The sequence below is a fragment of the Acromyrmex echinatior genome, chromosome 2 (assembly GCF_024713525.1).
Source record: "Acromyrmex echinatior isolate Ae372 chromosome 2, ASM2471352v2, whole genome shotgun sequence".
Classification (NCBI taxonomy): domain Eukaryota; kingdom Metazoa; phylum Arthropoda; class Insecta; order Hymenoptera; family Formicidae; genus Acromyrmex; species Acromyrmex echinatior.
In genome coordinates this window covers 9,593,976-9,613,750 of record NC_141853.1, presented here as the reverse complement: position 1 = coordinate 9,613,750, position 19,775 = coordinate 9,593,976, and the positions used below count along the sequence as shown (strand labels likewise).

The 19,775-nt window shown below is 36.1% G+C and overlaps 1 protein-coding gene across 1 annotated transcript in view; it reads left to right on the top strand.

The window, feature by feature from the left end:
- Positions 1-19,775, top strand: part of ft (cadherin-related tumor suppressor fat) — a 111,715-nt gene that overhangs the window by 65,823 nt on the left and 26,117 nt on the right. Inside the window, exon 2 of the mRNA XM_087402544.1 lies at positions 11,892-12,245. Coding sequence (XP_087258670.1) covers positions 11,892-12,245 — 354 coding nt within the window. The remainder of the gene's footprint in view (positions 1-11,891; positions 12,246-19,775) is intronic.

The window sequence follows — 19,775 nt, the reverse complement described above, 5'->3', positions numbered from 1 at the left end:
TCTTGCACAAAGAGCAGCATCCACCTAAACCCGACGTCTTGCGCTGCGTCCGTCGGCGAGAAGAAGAGAGAGAGAGAGAGAGAGAGAGAGAGAGAGAGAGAGAGAGAGAGATAGTCGCTAAATTAGGATTTAGCAAAAGGACACGGTGTGGTATCTTGAAAAAAAGATGCCTCTCATTGTCATGATAATACGCGAGATATTTTACTAGCCGCCGGTTTCGCCTATAAAACGATCTAAGTTTCAAGTTCGGCGAGAGAGAAACGTGAATATTTTTCCGCCTTCGGTAGATGTGAAATCGATGTTGTTTATGATTTAAAAGTAAATTAATTTATTGCAAAAGTCTGATCTCTTTACGTTTACATTAATTAAGATAAAAAATTTTAATCACAGAGCGGTAATGATTTTTTTTATTTCAATCTTCCTCATTAAAATTTATTATATTAGATAACCACTTGAGAGAATTAAGAAATATTTTAAGTAATATTTTTCAGATGTTATTTTGCATGTGGAAAATTTATTTAATTCACTGATATAATAATTTGTTGTAATTACGTTAACTTAATAGTACGATTACTTAATAGTATTTATTGATAAAATATTATTATAATGCTGTATTGAGTTAACAATATTATTTTTTAAATTAAATTCATTGTTAATAATCATTTATGTCCATGTATATGTATATACATATCATATATATCTACAATATATATATATATTTATTACAGAAAATAAAATTAATATGCATTAATATGCGTTAATTAATTGCAAAATAATTAACAATGTTTTTCATATCGACTCTTTATCTTGCCGAAATTTTTTCGATTCTTTCTGATGTTTACGTATTAATTACATCCATCGTAGAATCAACGTTCCAACGTTGCAACTTGTCCGAGTGGCTCATATCGAAAGCGATATGCCAGATAGCGATATGCTCGAAGGTTAACTACGTGGGGAAGAGCTACCGATCTCCTCGTCGACGTTGTTTTCTCGTGACATATTCTACGTGTAACGGACACTTAAGCCGCGCGTTGCGGTCTGCCGCGACATCTCGCCCGTTCAATGGAGTCCGTCGGTCGGAGTCGCACGATCGCGAAAGTCCTGATGTGGCACGCTCACGCGGGGGTGCAAGAGAGGAGAGGGATCGGTAGAGAGGGAGGAGAGAGAGAGAGAGAGAGGAAGAGCGGCGAGAAAAACAAAGCGGGCCCCGTAAGCGCGAAACCACAGCGGAAACTTGGAAGGCTTCCTCGTCGGGGTGTCTGCCCTCCGTTTCCCCGTCCCTCTTGTGTCCCTCATCACGATCCTTGCCGACTCTTCCTTTCTTTTTTAATTGTATCGTCGAGACATAGCAGAGAAGAGGTTGTTGCGATACCGCTTATGCGCAAAGGTGCGACGTTCCCGAACGATGCTCTCTCTCTCTCTCTCCCTCTCTCTCTCCTGTGGCAACCTTAGATTTCTCTACGAGACTGAAGATATTTCAACTCAGTTTACTACTCTCGACGAGCTATATCCCTTCTTAACCCTTCTGTAAAAGGGATGGGACATATTCTTTTTCAGTATTTCTCACACATAGTACTTACTATCGATCGAAAACTTGTATTAATCCTTTTAGAGGACAGTTCCATTGATTGCTAATGCATTATTGTTAAAATTTTATTTTTATTTATTTTTGTAAGGGCATAGGTCATGTCTGTCTTTTTCATTTATGAAAATTCTTTTCTTTTAAAAGTTCTCTTAATACATTATGATTAAAGAGAAGAGAAAGTATAAATGATACAAATGACATTTATTCTATTATAGGAAAGACAAGGCACGTGCATATGGTTGGTATTTACCTTTTACATAGCACTAGCATTACTAATCATTTTTATACATCTATAAAGTTAGCAAAACTGATTAAATTCTACATCAAATTTAAATTAATATTTAAATTTATAACATAAATCGCATTTATAACGTAGAAATCGCAGAACAGCGTAAATATGTTATTAATTTTATGATTTTTAAAACAATTTTTCAAGAAGACGAAATCTCGTTAAAGAGTTTGATTCCACACACTTTTACTTATTCTATTAATTTATTTCATAATATATGTGGGAGAAACGTAGAAGTATCGAGAGAGGAACAGTGCAACTCATTGTGTCGCTTACCCATGAGAAACCAACTTCTTACTTTTCAATTGAATTACTAATTAGGAATATAGGTCATTTTTTAGTATTATTTTGATCTCCTCTGATAATTTTTGCATATAATTGAAGCGTAAGATTTTTACTGTAAGATTTTTATTTATTTACGTACTCCTTCCAATATGCACAATAATTTCGTTACATAGTTTTATTAGAGGTTTAGTTTTTAATAACCAATTGTATCGTGGTACATCGAATTATACGCTCTACTCTAAAAGTATAGGTCGCGTAGGTCAAAATAGCTATTTCTCTATGAAAGATTATCAAATAGAAATTGTGTTTCCGGTAACGCGAAGGAGAGAACGCGATGAAGAGAACGAAGTTCAAGGACATCGAGCCCGGATTCCTCTCATCTCATCGTCGCCTGTCAAGCCCTTCGACGGACGGAAATTAATATGCTTGGCCCTCCTGTGACACAATGTTGCAAACGATGCAATCGGCGCATACCTGCCTATCCCGACGTTCATCGATCGGCGCGCATGAGATATGACGACATTGTGACTTTACCCGTGTCCTGACGAAGTCGCAAATTCACGTTATCGATCGTCGACGATGTCAGCGAGCCGGCCGGTTGGTCGGCCGGCTGGTCTCAAAGATATTCTCGTCCTCTTATTTGGATGCATACGCCAGTATTGTACGCTCGATGATCCCTCGAGAGCCGGTGCATGTCATACGAATTCGGACTTGGTACACAAATGATCCTTCCACACAGATATACAACTCATGAGAAGATTCGGAACGTAAACCGAACTGTTTTTTTTACCAAATTCTTCATCATTTTGCTTTAAGAAATGATGAATTTCAGATGAGATTTGCAGTTGCGGTCCATTTTATTCTTGACAAAATTGATCCAATGTTTATTCTTATCTAATGTAGATTAACTTTACTCTCGATTCAATGAAATTTTTAGAAAGAAAAAAAGATACAAAGTAAGTTAAACCAAGATTAAAGTTAATCTACAATATCTACATTGAATATAGATAGGTAGAAACCCAGAAAATAATTTAGACAAAAAGTCCAAATTCAGAATATAAGATGTTTTATAAGGCGTCTAAAAGACGTCTTAGGGTCATATTCATAATCTGATCTTATTTTAAGGCTGCCTTAAAATGCTAATGTGACTTTCTGATTAGTTCATGACATCTTAAGACTGCACTTAAGACAGTCTTAAATATAAGAATCGACTATGAATGCCTGCCTTAAAAACACTTTTGCGAGAACTGTCTAAAAGATGTTTAAAAGATGATCTTATAAGACACGTTATACCTCGATTTTAGACTTCATAGTGAGAATGAACATAAATCGAATTTCTTCATGAGCTTAATATCAAATTTCAAGGAGACGGATTTTTATTTTACTCCCCGACCTTTCTACTTTTTCTCTCCCGAAGATTAAATCGCCGAACGCTTCAGTCTCGACAGGTCTCGATATCCTCGTCACGAAGAGACTCTTTCAAGTTGCTCCAAGTCTTCGTGAACGGGAACGTCGGTCAGGCATCCCGGGACACTTCGTACAAGCGATACGACAGAGAGCTATTAACGATTGATGGGAACAGTTTGCCGTGGCTCTTATGGCATGTGCATCGGATATTATTATTATTATACGAAGCGCGATGTCGATCTCTGACGGTGGAAACCGCGATGTCTCTTAGCGCCTGCAGTTGAAGTGATAGTGTCGTTGTGGATGAGGAAACAAAAGGTGTCCTAAGCACCGTGGATATGTATCTTATTGTCTCCGCGTAGCCGTTATATGAAATTACAGTATACCTTTTGAACGGTTTACGGAATCCATGGCGGTGCGGATCGTTATTAAGCCATGGAATGTCGGCGCTTCGACTTCCTTTCTCTCTCTCCCTCGCGGAAAATATATTTCGCTCCGATGAAACTATTATATTACTGCCGGCTTAGGCTCGGAATGAACGATGAAAGCGGTGTAATTAAGTTTTCCCGTAGGAACTTACGCGTTCGTTTGCACCACGACAAGAAGTTATCCTTCATCATTCTTATTTCACACTTTTATTGGCGCACTGTAAAAAATCGATAAGAAATGGGGAAGCATTACGCAATAAAGAGCGCTAAATGAGCTAAATTAGATAAATTAGATGCAGAATTGGAGAATTGTAGAATAACGTATAAATATTGTACTAATTCTGAATTATTGAAAAAACTCATAGAGTGTCTTTAATTAATTAACATTTCATTAACTTGCGTTCAACAAATTAATTCTATGTCTTTTTAGTTTCTTATATTTTAAGGAGATTTATTTTGTTGCTGCGTCGAGATTTTTGTGTATATCTGTTTAGATATATCTAATGTTGTAAAAAGTAACGGTTGAAAAATTAGCACAAATAATTATTCAAATCATATCTTAGCGAGAAATTATTTACCAATAGATGCGAGAAATACGAGAAAAATGGCTTGTATAATAATAAATTAAAAATATATTTTTGTAGAATATATTTTTTTGTACGAAACTTTGTTTCTGAGAAAATCATTTTTAGAAAAGAAAAAATGTGTATAGGTATTCAGTTATTTCTTATTTATTGTTGTACGTATCGAGTCATAAAATGTCCTTAAGATCCTTGACCTGGTGCATGGCTCCCACGATGAAGTCGGTTATTAATTGGGCGACGTCGACCCCTCATAGCGAAGCGATAGCATTCCATTCGATAAACACGACCGGTACAAGTTTGGCCTGAAAATTCCAGTTTCAAATTGCTGACCATTTTTAATTTTAATTCCTAGAGCAGCTATGTCGGATTAAGCGGATGTTCATGAATATTATTACAAGAAAATCGCATATACCCAGACAGCAAAAAGTACAAAATCGGGACATAAGACGTATTAAATACGTCTTTTAAACATTCTTTACAAATATGTCTTTAAGTCGTTTTCTTGGGTGGCTTTAAGATGTCTCATGTCTCATTTTTAAACATGCGTGTTGTCTGGGTTAAATCGTGAAATGACTTACAAATTACGATCGATTGTCAATTATCTACTATGACATTCGTCGTAGTAGATGTCGTTTTCAAATTATTTAATCCCTTTTACTTTTAAGGTAAAATTTGATTTCGTCATAAGTCATTTCTACGTAATTGCGAATTGCACGTCCGAAAGTGAGAGGAGAAGGAGACGTGAAGAATCCTTTCTATCTCTTACATTCACACATAATTTCAGCAGTGACGTGAGCAGAGAAGTGAATTACGCACTGAGAATTACGAATTCAGAATTAACTCGAATACTTGTTACTGAGATCGGAACCAGTTCGCGGTTCCGGAGCTAATAAACAAACGGCGTCGAGAAATTCATTAAAACACTCTCGGGAAATGGCTTAATTAATTAATTAAAAAAGTACAATCCCTCGATTGTGTGAGAGAGACCCTGCACGGAGATGTATGGAACGTGCGCGCGCGTAATAAGCGGGTAATAATTACATTGCAATAACGGCTACATAGTTGCAACTGCACGCTCTCGTCGCTCACGAATGTGGCCAGTAACCGCGAGGCGTAAAGCAGCCATTAGTAGATACACATCGCGGAATTTGAAATTCCACGCGAGCGGGGCGGCCATGCGGGAAGCGGAAAATCGCGCGATAATCGCGCCGGTTATGGTACGCGTCTTCGATTTACGAATCTCTAACTCTCGATAATTACCGCTCGTTATGCGCAAGTATGCAAGCATGAACGATTAGTATTGCGTTGCGTATGATTAGAAAAAAAATGGAGTTATATCGATTTTATTTCAGAGTAAACGTTTAAAGCATCTGTTATCATCGACTATTTTTAAATTATTTGCCATAATATCGAGCAGCTTTTATAATACAATATATACATATATCTCTTTAGTCAGATATATATATAAAACGAACCTGTAATAAAAACGAGTGAAAAAAAATATGATACAGTTAAGGCGATGCTTTCCTTAAGGAGAAATCACCGCGACTTATTTCAGGTAAAATTTATTTGAAACTAACCTTCCAAATCGGAATTTCAAGCCGTAAGCGAGGAACTCTCGAGAGGAGCATCAATTCGGTCTTTGCAGATAACATCTTCCGCTTATACTCTTACGTATATTTTCCATCCTCGATTCTCTTGGATTTCCCTCCATATGTCGTACGAGAAACGTAGGAAGAAAAGCGACTATTAATAGATACATATCTTATTGTCTCCGATCGTTATACAGAATTACGATGTACCCTTTAAGTTCTCGGTAAGACACGTAGTCGTCTGGATCGTCGTCGTCATCGTCGTGGGCCATGCGAGCCCCCACGAAGACACGTTATTAATCGGTCGATGTCAGTGGTTCGACCCCTCATAGAGAATCCATAAGACCTCGTTCGGTAAAAGGGACGGGGACCGCTCTCCGAGCCGAAGAGTATCGTGAAGTATCGTGGAGTATCGGCCTGTAGACGATGCATGCTTCGGCCACGTAGCGGGACAGGGGGAGGTGGAACGTAGAGGGGCGGTGCGGGGCCTCGGGCCAAGCTGGCGGATCCAGGAGCGGCGCGGGGCGGGGCAGAGGAAACGGGGCCCCAGAAGAATGGGACTCACTTCGTGCATGACCCAAAGAAACCCCCGCTGAGCGACTCGATCCGATCCGCTGATCCCCGACCGCGCTGACGCAGATACCATCTTTCCTTGCACTCCGAATGCTCCTCTCCGGGCGTTTCTTACCGCCCATATACCGCGCTCTCGCGCCGCAGTCGAAGGAGTACAGCGAGAAGCGAGAGAAAAGGAGCGGAAGAGAAAGAGAGAGAGAGAGAGAGAGAGAGAGAGAAGAGAATGGAGAAAGGGGGTGGGATTGTAGCCGAGAGACAGCTATATGACCGCACTGATTTGTCTGCTTATTGTTGCCGTTGCCTTGCTCGTTGCTCGTTGTTTCCACTCGCTCGCGACGATGACGCCAAGTGTCGCGGCTGCTCTCATGGTGACAACAACGAAAGAAGGAGAGAGAGAGAGAGAGAGGGGGGGGGGGGGAAGAAAGATCGCATAACGCGCGAATTGACTGAGACTAAAGTCGAAGGAAGTTTCTTTCGGTGCCGTTCTCGGTATATTGCACGCGGTGATTTCAACGCCGACGCAGGAAACGTCGCCTCCGATACTAATACGAGTGGAGTGTTATCCTAAATTGAGTTCCATAAACTCAAGTATAACTACGTTTTACGTTCGAATTTTTATGTACTAAAGATAAAAAAATTGTCTCTTTTATTTATTATACATGATTTCTTTTGCGAATTTTGTCCGTTTATATTGCAGGCAATAGACAAAATTTGTCATCGAGACACTTAAGATTAATGATACCAAAATGAAAGTGAGAAAGACAAGATGAGAAAAATGAGCAACGTAATCAGACTCAAGGTTGCGTTACATCCCGACGTTCTGCATTAATTAACTTTAAATTAGCGAATGCTAGAATTATTATGCTACAATTATTATGTCTTTCTTGAAGTTGTGCGTATTAAAGACTGAGAGAGAAAATGAGTTAATTGGGATTACTGTCATGTGGCGTTGATGCAATCGGCCGGATTTGCAAAAGTTACGGCAATAAAAAGATTAATCTGATTCTGACAAATTAGAGTAGTAAATTTAAATGAATTATTGCCATTTAAAATTCTACATGTTTATCAAATAATTTATATACAATAAAATAAACGTCTGCTTAACAAATAATGAGATACGAATAAAAAAAGATAATAAATTTATTTATTACTTATAATAAGTATCCGTAGTAAATAAATATTATTTTATTTAAATATTAGTTTATTTAAATTATAAATATATATTTTTTTAAATATAAATCATATGATTTTATAGCATGACTAATATGATTCGAAATGTGATTCGAATAAAAAATGCAAGATAAAATCAGTAATTTTATTCACTGAACGATACGAAACTTTCGCTCGAAGTGATTGATATCTCTAGCTGAACGATCGATTTTCTTCTTAATGACTTTTAAAAACCAGTTATAAAATTAAGAATCGAGGAATATAATTGATCGAAGAAAATCACAAAGTCCGTAAAAAGTCACATTATTCATGGGACACAGGTATTTTTGCCTGCCTGAGATAAGCGTTGATTCGCTTAACACGAGCATCATGCATGGGTGGTAGACCGTTCACGTAGTAATCAGTGCCGTTATCAGCACCATTACGAGATAAGGCCAATCTTACGGATCGTGTGAACTATGTCGGGAAGTTAAGATACGTCGCGGTCATTTAACACGGGACTGTCGATAGCCACTATTAATGACGATATAGGGTCCACCTATAATTACCGACGACGACGTGGTGGACCCGCTCCGACAGACTTTGCATAAATTTACCTCGTCGAACAGCATACTTCGCTCTGCATGTACAAGTGAATACATTAGGCGAACGAGGCCCGGACCCACCTTGTTATCGATATCTCTTATCGCGTCGATTTTTGGCAGTAATGTGGGCCCATAATAATCATCGATTTAACATCGGATTTGTTGCGGAAGATACGTATTTATCTGAGAAAATAAGAAGAATCCGGAAGCCCGATATCCGGTGACATTTAATACGGTGAAATAAGATCAAATTTTTCTAAAATGAAATTCTTTATTCGTTACTAATTGTATAAGTATATTCAATAGAAAAGAGTACTTACTATTAGAGAGAGTACTTACTATTAGTCGTCGTGAAGTTCCTGAGTTTTGTTTTTTTATTTCATTAACGATAACAATACATAATTCATCTTTCACATTATAAAGTCTGTTCCTCTTACATTCAATTGAAAGTCATATAGGATGGCGTAACTCTAATAACATGCGAATGATATCGATCGGCGACTAGGATCGCCTACGATCGCGACACGCGTCGAGCGTGCATAAATTGCGTAAGTACATTCATCCGAGCGAAGATCGGTGCATCTGGATTATATGGCGATTTATGGCGGCGGTTGGCACGGGGGATGGCGAACTATTTATTTTCGCTTAATCCCGGCTCTTTGGACTCGAGCTCCGAAAGTCTCTCGACTTTTGTTTCGTCATCCCGAAACGTTGTTTCATCGACGACGATGTAGGCGTGCCTAGATATCCGAAGAGCAATAATCGATGGTAACCACTTCATCAATGACAAGGGAGGGTTCGAATAATTACTAGGAAGACAGATGCGCGCCTTCGCGGATCGATCGTTATATAAAAGCTGACTACCTGAGAAATGTCCGCGTATTTATTCGTCGGTCCGGATTATGTGTACACAAGGATTACCACGGCCGAGGTTACCTACATCGAGTGGCCGTAAAGGAAAAACAATTTGCACTTCTCTTCCGTGAAAGAGATGACTCACGCGAGAAAGTATTTTAATCGAGTCTATCGATTCCGCAATGGTACCTTGATGGGTATATCGAGACGCGTTCATCAATTACGTAAATATCGGGATTAGGATTCTCTGTAGGCGTTTAAACTGTCCGCATCATTGATATCCCAATTTATGAATTTACATGGTATGTATGTATGTGTAATACTTTTATTACAAAGCATATAAATACATAAGTATTATATATATATTATACATATACATACATAATTACAATTGTATTTAAAAAACAATAGAGAAACAATAGAGAATATACAAGGCGCATAAGAGTCGAATATAACGAAATATTTTAAAACATGAAAGATAAACGAAAAGTATGTATGATATAAAATTCTATAATTGATAAAAAATACAATATTTATTATCTATATGCATCTTTAATTTTACATTTTGACTACAGATATCGTTATTAATTTAATATAGACTAACACACTGACACTTAGTAATTTATTAATTTAGAAAAATTATATATATCATGTTTCGGTCCCATTGAGCCTTCTTCAGATATTCATACAGGAGATGTTATAATTGGATGAAAGCAGTTGAAGATATAGACAAAATTATACATATAATGATGATGACAGTTTTGCAGAGAAACGGAAATTACTTGCAAACGGCTGGACGATTAATATTTCCCGGTGTTTTGGTAACAATTCAAATTGAAAATAAAATAAGAGAATAAGAAAAAATTCGAGTAGAATCGTCACTCTGATAAAAATAATTCACCTAATTGGCCGTAAAGATAAATTTCGCATGCCGAGAAGATGCTCGTTAAATTTCTAAATTATTAAGCGTCAGTGTGTTAGTCTATATTAAATTAATAACGATATCTGCAGTCAAAATGTAAAATTAAAGATGTATATAGATAATAAATATTGTATTTTTTATCAATTACAGAATTTTATATTATACATACTTTTCGTTTATCTTTCATTTTAAAATATTTCGTTATATTTGACTCTTACGTGCCCTGTATACTCTCTATATTGTTAAATTAAGAGTCCTTCGTTCTCGTAAAAACTTATGTATTAAAAAAATATATAATTATATTATGTAACTATATAAATAGAGTTATACTACGTGTGTATAATTTATATTTATATGCTTATATACTGCATATTTATAAATAAAATTTTTATATATTTTAGTTATCAGTAATATATAATTATATATCATTGTAATTGCATACATATTTTTCTAATCGAAAATTATAAGTGATTATCTCTTCGTTATATTTAAATCTCTGTACATGCGAATGATACATGGGAAGGATAAACATGATTCGTACATAGGATAGTTTAGCGGTTAAATACACACGGCAATTGATTTATCACTTCAGTACTGTTATTCCCGTATTATGCTTTTCCAATAGTTTACCGTTCCTCTCGCCGTTTTCGATATACTGGCTGCTGGTAGTAGCATAAACCTTGGAGCTGCTGACGTGACTGAGAATTTAATGAAATGAGACATGCACGAGCGGGATCGAGAAACTAACTTTCTCACGAGTCTCTTCGCATGCATACCGTGACTTCGACTCCGCAACGGCCTTCGTATGTTCCCTTCGGCTTTACACATAATTACGTTTCTGGCGTTAGCCAAATCGTCGCAAATTTCTTGTATCGAATATATATGGCTCTCGACGTATTTCAAAATTAAGTTCATACATTTTTCTCTTGCGCTCGATCTGTATATGTTGTTGTTGACTACATAAATTTTGCCTTGAAAATGTATCAGATTCTGAGCTTTGAATTTATTTTTCATCACACATTGCTACGTGCTCTCAATCCAGAAATAATAAGCAAACGATATTTATTGTTAGATTGTGAAAAATTACAAGTATTAAAAAAATAATATGATACATAAACAATAAATTATGATATTTGTTTTCTACAACGAAACATATAATAATTATATAAATGCAATAACTTATAATTGTATACAATAATTTTTAATTGATATGCATTATTCCAAGCTTTTTTTTTTTATTTTGTGTGACTTATAACGCAACTAAAAACTATAAATCTATGGTATTTATCTGTCTGCGATAGGGGTTATTACAAGGAGAAATTAATTTCTTTTTTATTTTTTGCTATAATAATATTGCGCTAAAAGTTTTAATTATATAAGAACTGGGAATTTTTACGATGACCGAGATAATCGATCTTACGGATGCGACCCAGATTGTTTTGATTGAAACCACGAGACTTTCCCATGGTAACGTTTCCCGAACATTCCTCTCCATCTGACAATGCCGTCGGTACCGTCGAGTCATTGACGACTCAATCCGATTGGATCCGATCCGACCGGAATGACCGATGACCCCCAGCGAGCCACTTCTAATCGTCATACTTTTTCTTGCGGCAGGTACGCGTCACGGTGCTGGACAAGAACGACGTGGCACCAACGTGGGGCCCAGGCCCGTGGAAATTTAATATCTCCGAAGAGGCGCTGCCCAATACCGTCATCACGGTTCTCGAGGCCCACGATCCGGATACCATCGGTACTCTGACTTACACCCTGGTGCCGAATCATCATCGTCCCGGCGATCGCGGCGAGTTCGCGGACGACGATGAGACGCAGGGCCAATTTAAACTGCATCCGACCACCGGCCAGCTCAGCCTCGCCGAGTCTCTCGACAGGGAGACGAAGGAGAGATACGTGCTCAAGGTGCGCGCCGACGATGGTCTGCAACATCGGGACATCGTGCTTCATATACAGGTGAGAGTGCGAGACTTGAGCGACGTGGCGTGTTAAGAGATACATTTCCTACACGGAGAAAATAAATTACGTGAAAAAATATATATTCCTCTTTACAACATTATGTTGTAAAGTTGGACCACGTCTATGTTATAATATTACTGTGAAAGATGACGACCATTATATTTTAATTATATTTTAATTATATTAAAGAAATTGTTATTTTCTTTTACAACAAAAATATTAGCAAATTTAATTTGTTATTTGATTAGTAGAATTGTAAATACATTCGTTGTCGGTCTCGTAGCTACTTTAATTGATGGAATTGTAACGGAATAATTTGCAGAGCTAATAAATTTTCAGCAATTGGAGATAACAAAGATTCTTAACAAAAATCTTTGTCTATATTATAGTTGATAAAATTTACTAGACGTCTTAATTTTAATGTACTGCAACAGATTTTTTTTCTCCGTTCATATACGAGTGACGGTATTGATAATATCCTATATTTTACGATTCTTACGTTGATTACTTTCTCACATACAAGCTGCTTTTATAATCATAGATTTATTTTTGGTAGAATTTCATTCTCACTATGTCAATTGATCGTATCAATTTTTTTTTCTCTACAAGTAATTAAACCAGCGTAAGACTTATACGAGTATGAAGCGGCCATTCTTTCTAAAAGGCCTAAAAGCATCTTAAACTATCGAAAATGGTATTTGTGGCCATTGGTAGGAGAGAAGAGTCGAACTGTAATTCACCAGTACGAAGAACAGACGATTGTTCCCAAGTATTGGAATGCTCAGTGCGAGCGAAGGGTCAAGTCGATAATGCATTAGACACGTCCCCGTGCCGAAAGGTCGTCGACAACTTCCTACTATAACTGTAACCTATTGCTTCATATCAACGATTCTCTTCGTAGTTAAATAATAACCCGGTACTCGTGATGGAATTCGATCGTCGTACCAACAAACGAACTCGGCGACGTTGGCTAATTTCTCCTTGCTCGAAGGATCGTTGCGCGAATAACGAATCGTCCCGCAGGATGAAGGATCGGGAGAAAGAAAAAGAGAGAGGGAGAGAGACAGAGGCTAAGTAACTACAGCGATGAATTAATTTATGAGTGTACTTATACGGGATATCGTTATTACTGCGAGACCAATTACTGATCAATTTAAAGGCAATCAATCTCTAACGGAATCGAGCCAGACAACACGATATCGTGTAGTGTAAAATTTACCCAGTCTATGAGAAGAAATTTCTATCTATTATAATATAGATATATTTTCTTTTGTTTTACAATTAGTTATTTAACTTAAACGGATTATTTTCATTGAAAATTCATGAATTTAATTTAAGAATAATATTGTTGTGTTACGAAAAAGAATTTCTTTTTCAGAATAGGATACAAAAATTAATTAGTTTCTTTCGTGATGTGAGAAAAATATTGGGGATGCCGACTGATGAGAAGATTTGATGTAACTTAAAAATTAGTCGTGCAAGCATAGCTTCACGCTACATGCTAGGTTGTTTCGCAGGGCGTGGGTAAAGGGTCGCGGACGGATCTGATATTTTTCAATTAATGGCTGGTAATCAGGCGAAAACGCCGGCGGGGCGAGAAAAGTCGGGGTGTACGGTTATAATGCCGTACGCATAAGTCAGCGCTGTCTATCGTAACGAGCGATCTCGAGCAGAACAATGTTGCGCTATTGCGTACCCGCGCAGGCATCACTCGGAAGATAAATCTACGATTGCCTGGCGACCCGCCACGCGGATTGCTCACACACTCGCTCTGCACGTGCATGCAACAATGGCACACCCGTTCCTCGTAGCGAGAAAGATCGAATTCGTTTCTGCGTGATTGTGAAATGCCATAAGAAAAATTGACCCTCGTATGAATCGTACGAATCGATTGCGTTAGAATATCAGCGCGAGATAAATCTACGATTGCCTGGATAAATATAGACAGATAGATAGAAAGAGAAGTATGATAAATAGTGTAACTATTTAACAAAAAATCTTGAGATTTCAATCGAAATTTCTGATCAACGAGATTACGTAAATTGATTTAGTCTTTAAATTTTGACACCTACTATCATATATTTGATACATACGTTACACTCGTGGAAATATTGAGTCAATATGTGATATATCGATATAAAAAATTTCATATATTTTTGTATTTTTATTAACCCTTATGTTACCACCCGGGGTACCCGGGTACCCATGCAGAAATTTTGAGGTAAAACTGTCGTAAACTTGAAAATAAATTTATGTATTGGATGAATATTGATTTATTAATATTTCATAGAGATATTTCGAGCAAAGTACAATAATAAATTCGTATACAGTAACCTTTATAATCCTCTGCAGGTATAAGATTTAGGCAGCCGCACTATCTGGGTACCCCGGGTGGTCATTAGTGTGGCATTTTTTGGGTGGTAACATAAGGGTTAATATGATATCATAAATATGGAAAAGAAATTAATTTTTATCAATCTAACACTCTAAAATCTTTAGAGTGAAATTTAATTCTAAAGAGTGAAGTCTCACTTTTAAACATTGACAATTGAGACACTCTTTTTCAACACTGACTCAATTATCATTCTGTGTCACACTTTAGAATTACATTACACTCCAAAGATTTTAGAAAGTACATTCTAGAACAAAAAAATATGTATTTTAAAATTAGATTTTATTGAAAAAGGTTATCTCTCTCCTCTAGCATTAGCAATACTTAAATTAAATCAGTTGAAAAGTACTTACACATTTATTCAGTACTTCCTCTGATTCCTAAACGCTATCGCGAAGCGTGTTTGGTGACGCACGGAGTGTATCGCGCATTTCGCCTTATAATTCATTACTTTCGGTCGAAACGATTCGTGGTGATAAAAAACGAGAGTTGGCTCGGGATCTGGTCGTCTAACGAAGCCTAAAGAGGAACCTCGACCACCGGCACCTGGGTCGGCCGCGCCGGAACCTCGTCGGAAACAATCGCAAAAATTATCCTTATGATGGGTAATGGCTGAAATTCTTTTAAAGACTTCGCTTTACCCGCGTGCTCGCGCCGATTATTCTAAAGATAGAAGGGAGAAGAAAAGAAGGAGAGAGAGAGAGAGAAAGAGAAGACGAATGTCAGATCCGGTCATAGCTCAACAGTTTCGGGGCTGAAAGCGAACCGCTCTCTATTGGTTATCCGTTGCGGAATTTGCCCCTTCTGGCCTCTTATATCTGGTTCTCTTGTCCTATCTTGTTTCCTCTCTTCCCTTGCTTCCTATCCTGTGTTCTCTTCTCACTAACCTTAACCATTTCTTCCTCGATCGACCTTCCTCGATCGCTTAGACAATCTCTTCTTTTTTTCTACTTCACTCTCTTCTATTCTCCCTCCTGTTTTCCTCTTCTCGTTAAATCGTTCTCGCTTGAAATCGCGGAAGAATTAAGATATGATGGAATAAAATGATGTTGGAATAACAATATGCATATATTAAATTAGAATATTTCCTTATTCTGGAAAGTACAATTATTTGAAAAATAATTTACGAGCGGAGTTTGAAGAGAGTTAGTTTCTGAAATGTTTTCTTATGTTTTTTACCTGTCACGTCACATTTATGAACTGAACGCCAAGGTGACCAATATTATGATATAATATACAATTATTTAATATAATTATATAATATTATATAGTATAATATATAATTATGTGTCACATTTATTTATAAATAAAATACAATTGACTGATTTAGAAAAAGTTGAAAATCTCTTTTGTGTATATAATACAATATCCTATTATAATTTTTTATAAGTTAATCTTGCGCACCTAACTCTTACGTACTTTTTTTATTTTCGATTTTAAGAAGTTATAGTTTAAGTATTAGTTATAGTAAAAGTTTGTTCTTAATCATAAACTGATTAAATAGAAATAACCAGTTTAATATTCGTTAAAAATACATTTGTTTATTGTATCATTGTTTATTGAATCGTTTATTCAATAAAACTTCGCGAAGTTGATCGATATTCGAGATTTAATGTGCAAAGTTTATTATTTTCTCTTTATACATTCGAATGTTATCGTAATCAGATTAAGGCCAGTATCCATAATCCGTTCTTATTTTAAGACTGTAAGTAATGTCTTAAGTAATGTTTTAAGTAATGTTTGCTAGTACAGTTCTTTGATCGGTTCATAATGTGTTAAGACTGTACTTAAGACAGTCCTAAATATAAGACTCAATTATGAATACCGGTCTAAGATTGTTAGTACGACATTTATCATGTCCGAAAGAAACGAGACTGATTGCATTTTCCATGCGTTATAAATGGTAATCCACTTTTTCATTATAAGTAAATATAAGTATATATAATTACACCCACATATATATACACACACACGTATATTTAAACGACATTAGCAAGAGCGTGTATTGTCACTGACGAACTATATACATACACGCTTCGGTCGCGGAATCTGGGCCCCGTCTGGTACCCCCTGTCATCCCTGGGTCCTTCACCGGGACTCAAAGCGTCTCTTGCCCAACCTCTCTTCCAACCCGTCCCTTTTTCTTCGTCTTCTCGCTCCTTCTCGCTGGCTCCTCGTCATCCACTGTCGTCTCGGGACACCATCACTTTTTGCAAACGTCTCCGAGCCCTCTTTAATCAAACCGTGCCCACTTCATTCTACCGCACCGCGTGTCCCCGCGGAAAACTTGGAAATGTTTTCAGCACGCTTCTAGGAAGACGTATTAATCTAGTTATTATCTTAGAATCGCATTAATTTTCTATACGCAAGATGTTAATAACGATTTAAATGGCTATGATCTATTTGCACACTAAAAAGAAAATATTAATATTAATTTAAACTACTATAACAAATATCTTACTTCATTTATGAATATACATTTATTGTGAATATTAATTAAAATAAATAATTATAAAAAAAGAAATCTGATATGGGGATCAAATCGCTGTCGTTTGAAGTTTTTTGATAGAATTCTTGATAATATCTTATTTTTATTAAGGTACTCTCTCTCTCTCTCTCTCTCTCTCTCTCTCTCTCTCTCTCTCTATTGGCACAAGGAAGTAATATTGTAATCCAAAATTACATATATAAATACAATATTAATCCATATTTTTAATTATAACACATAGATGGATTCGCTTGTTTCCAAGTTTAAACTTGAAATGCAAACTTTTAGTAATATATACTTTTTACTGAATCTCTGTAGCGACGGAGAGTCAGTCAATTAAAATGGAATTATTATTATTTTTAAAATTATATTTTACTAACATTACCGTCGAATTATAGATATTCCCTAAATCTTTTAGCATGATAGCAAAAGATAACATGCGAAAATCTCATCATTTAATTAAAATTAGATTTACTGAAATATAAATTAAATCATATTAAATTCAACGTTGTTAGTAGCCGCGAACACAGCCGCCATGCAGAAGTAACGTAATTTACATATCTGACTGATAATTTACACGAGATTAATGTATTTGTTACTGAAGTTATTACATGTTTTCGGCGAGCGAGAGTAGAAGGGAATGAAAAAGAGAGAGGCGGAGAGAGAAGTTGCTACTTCTTTTAGTTTGACAAATGCGTGAAAAATGTAAATTCGCGGAAAAAATGTAAATTCTACCGTTCGTTTTGGTTTCGTGCAATTTTTTCAACCGATAAAAAAATAATTGATAGCATCATGGAGTCGCGCAGAAATCATGTGAAATAACGAAACGACTGATTATATTAAATCATTTGTAAAATTATCTCCCTCGATTTTCTGTCAAATACATTGCATCGAGTATTCTATAATAATATTTTTTTATACTTACATATTTTAACGATCTTAATTATTATTTCTCTTAATTATTATTCAACAAATAGTAGTTTCGGAGAAAATTTATGTAACGTTACACATTAAAAAAAATAATCGATTATCGAACTGACGATTGTAGAATTATTACAGAGAAATTTATGTGTGTGTGTGCATTTTTTTCAATAAAAAAAATACATATTTAGTAAAAAGTGGTGAAAAAACATTAAAAAGAGCGTAACACGTGATGAAAATGGTGTTTATCAGCGTTATTTATTCTTGCCCTTAATCGAGAGAGGGTCATCTTTTTCCATCGCGCATTTCACCGCTGCTACGACGATCGATCACAATGAGCGCATTGTTACATGGATAAATAGCCTGCGGGCCCTGAGAATGTTTTCTCGCGTTGGGACTACTGTACAAGGGAGCGAGGTAGCACAATAATTCGAAGGTGAATGAAGTGAGCGCAGCGCGGCGTGAATATTTCCGGTGGCGACGGTGTTTATCCAAGAATGACGTCGAGTGCGCGCCATTCGAGCCGATTTTATTCTCCGGGTGTTTATTTTAAGATCGCGCGTACCCAGCTTCCGGGTCTATTAAGAGTCCCGCGCGGGACACGAGAGGTGCGCGCTGTAAAATCTTTTCTGCCGCTTTTATTAAATGCGAGGGATGAAAGGTGCGCGGGGACGCGCGTAATGAAAGCAACTCACTGTGTCCTTTGAAACGGCTTTGAAGAAAAAAAGCTCTCGCGGAGAAATTCTTGGAAGGGAAGTGGGCACCTAACTCTTAGAATGGTGTTTAAATACTAGATAAAGGGTTTTCGTCGAACATACATAAAAAAAAAAGAGGATAACATCTAATATTGTAAAATTTAAAAAATTATTTAAATATTATATACAAAAGTTTAAAGAGAATAATACTAATATTATGACAATATTTTTAAAAAATTATTTTATATTTTAAGAAACAAAATTTAAAGAAAATTATAGATGAAGATATTGGTATCTTTAGTTTTCAGCGCTTATATATAGATAAGTACATTTTTTTCTACAAATATTTCTTTTGTATACATAAATTTATTTACACGGCAGTGTAAAGATGCTAATGAAAAGGATGATTTTGTTGAATCATCAAAATAATCATATAACTCAAATATAATGAGCAAAAAATTTTGAAATTCTAGCAAGTTTAAACGTTTTACATTATAATTTTGATGGTCTAATTAACAAAATTATTTTTAGATCTATACTTACTATCTAATGTTTCATCAAGACAAGATTTCTTGTCTTAAAAAGCATTTCTTGTCTTGTCTTGATTTTCAAGATAAATTTCGATTTAAAAAATTTCGTTTTGTCTTGACCATTTCTTGTCTTGACCATTTCTTGATATTGTATTTCTTAAATTCAAGAATTTTGAATTTCTTGAAATTTCTTGATTTTTTAAGCAAGGCCCTTGTGGCTCTTCGGCTACGTCACGTCGTAAGAGATAATAAGAAATCGTAGATATAAATTGAATGTCGAGTCGTTTCGTAGTTTACTATGTTTAAATTCAAAGTGTAAATTAAAAAGTGTAATTAAAAGTGTAAATTTCAAGAAATTTCTTGACTTATCAAGAAATCTTGGTCTTGATAAGAATTTCTTGTCTTGTCTTGAAATCAATTTCCAATTTCTTGTTTTGATCTTATCTTGATTCAAGACAAAATCAAGACATGATTTCTTGAATTTTTTGATCTTGATGAAAC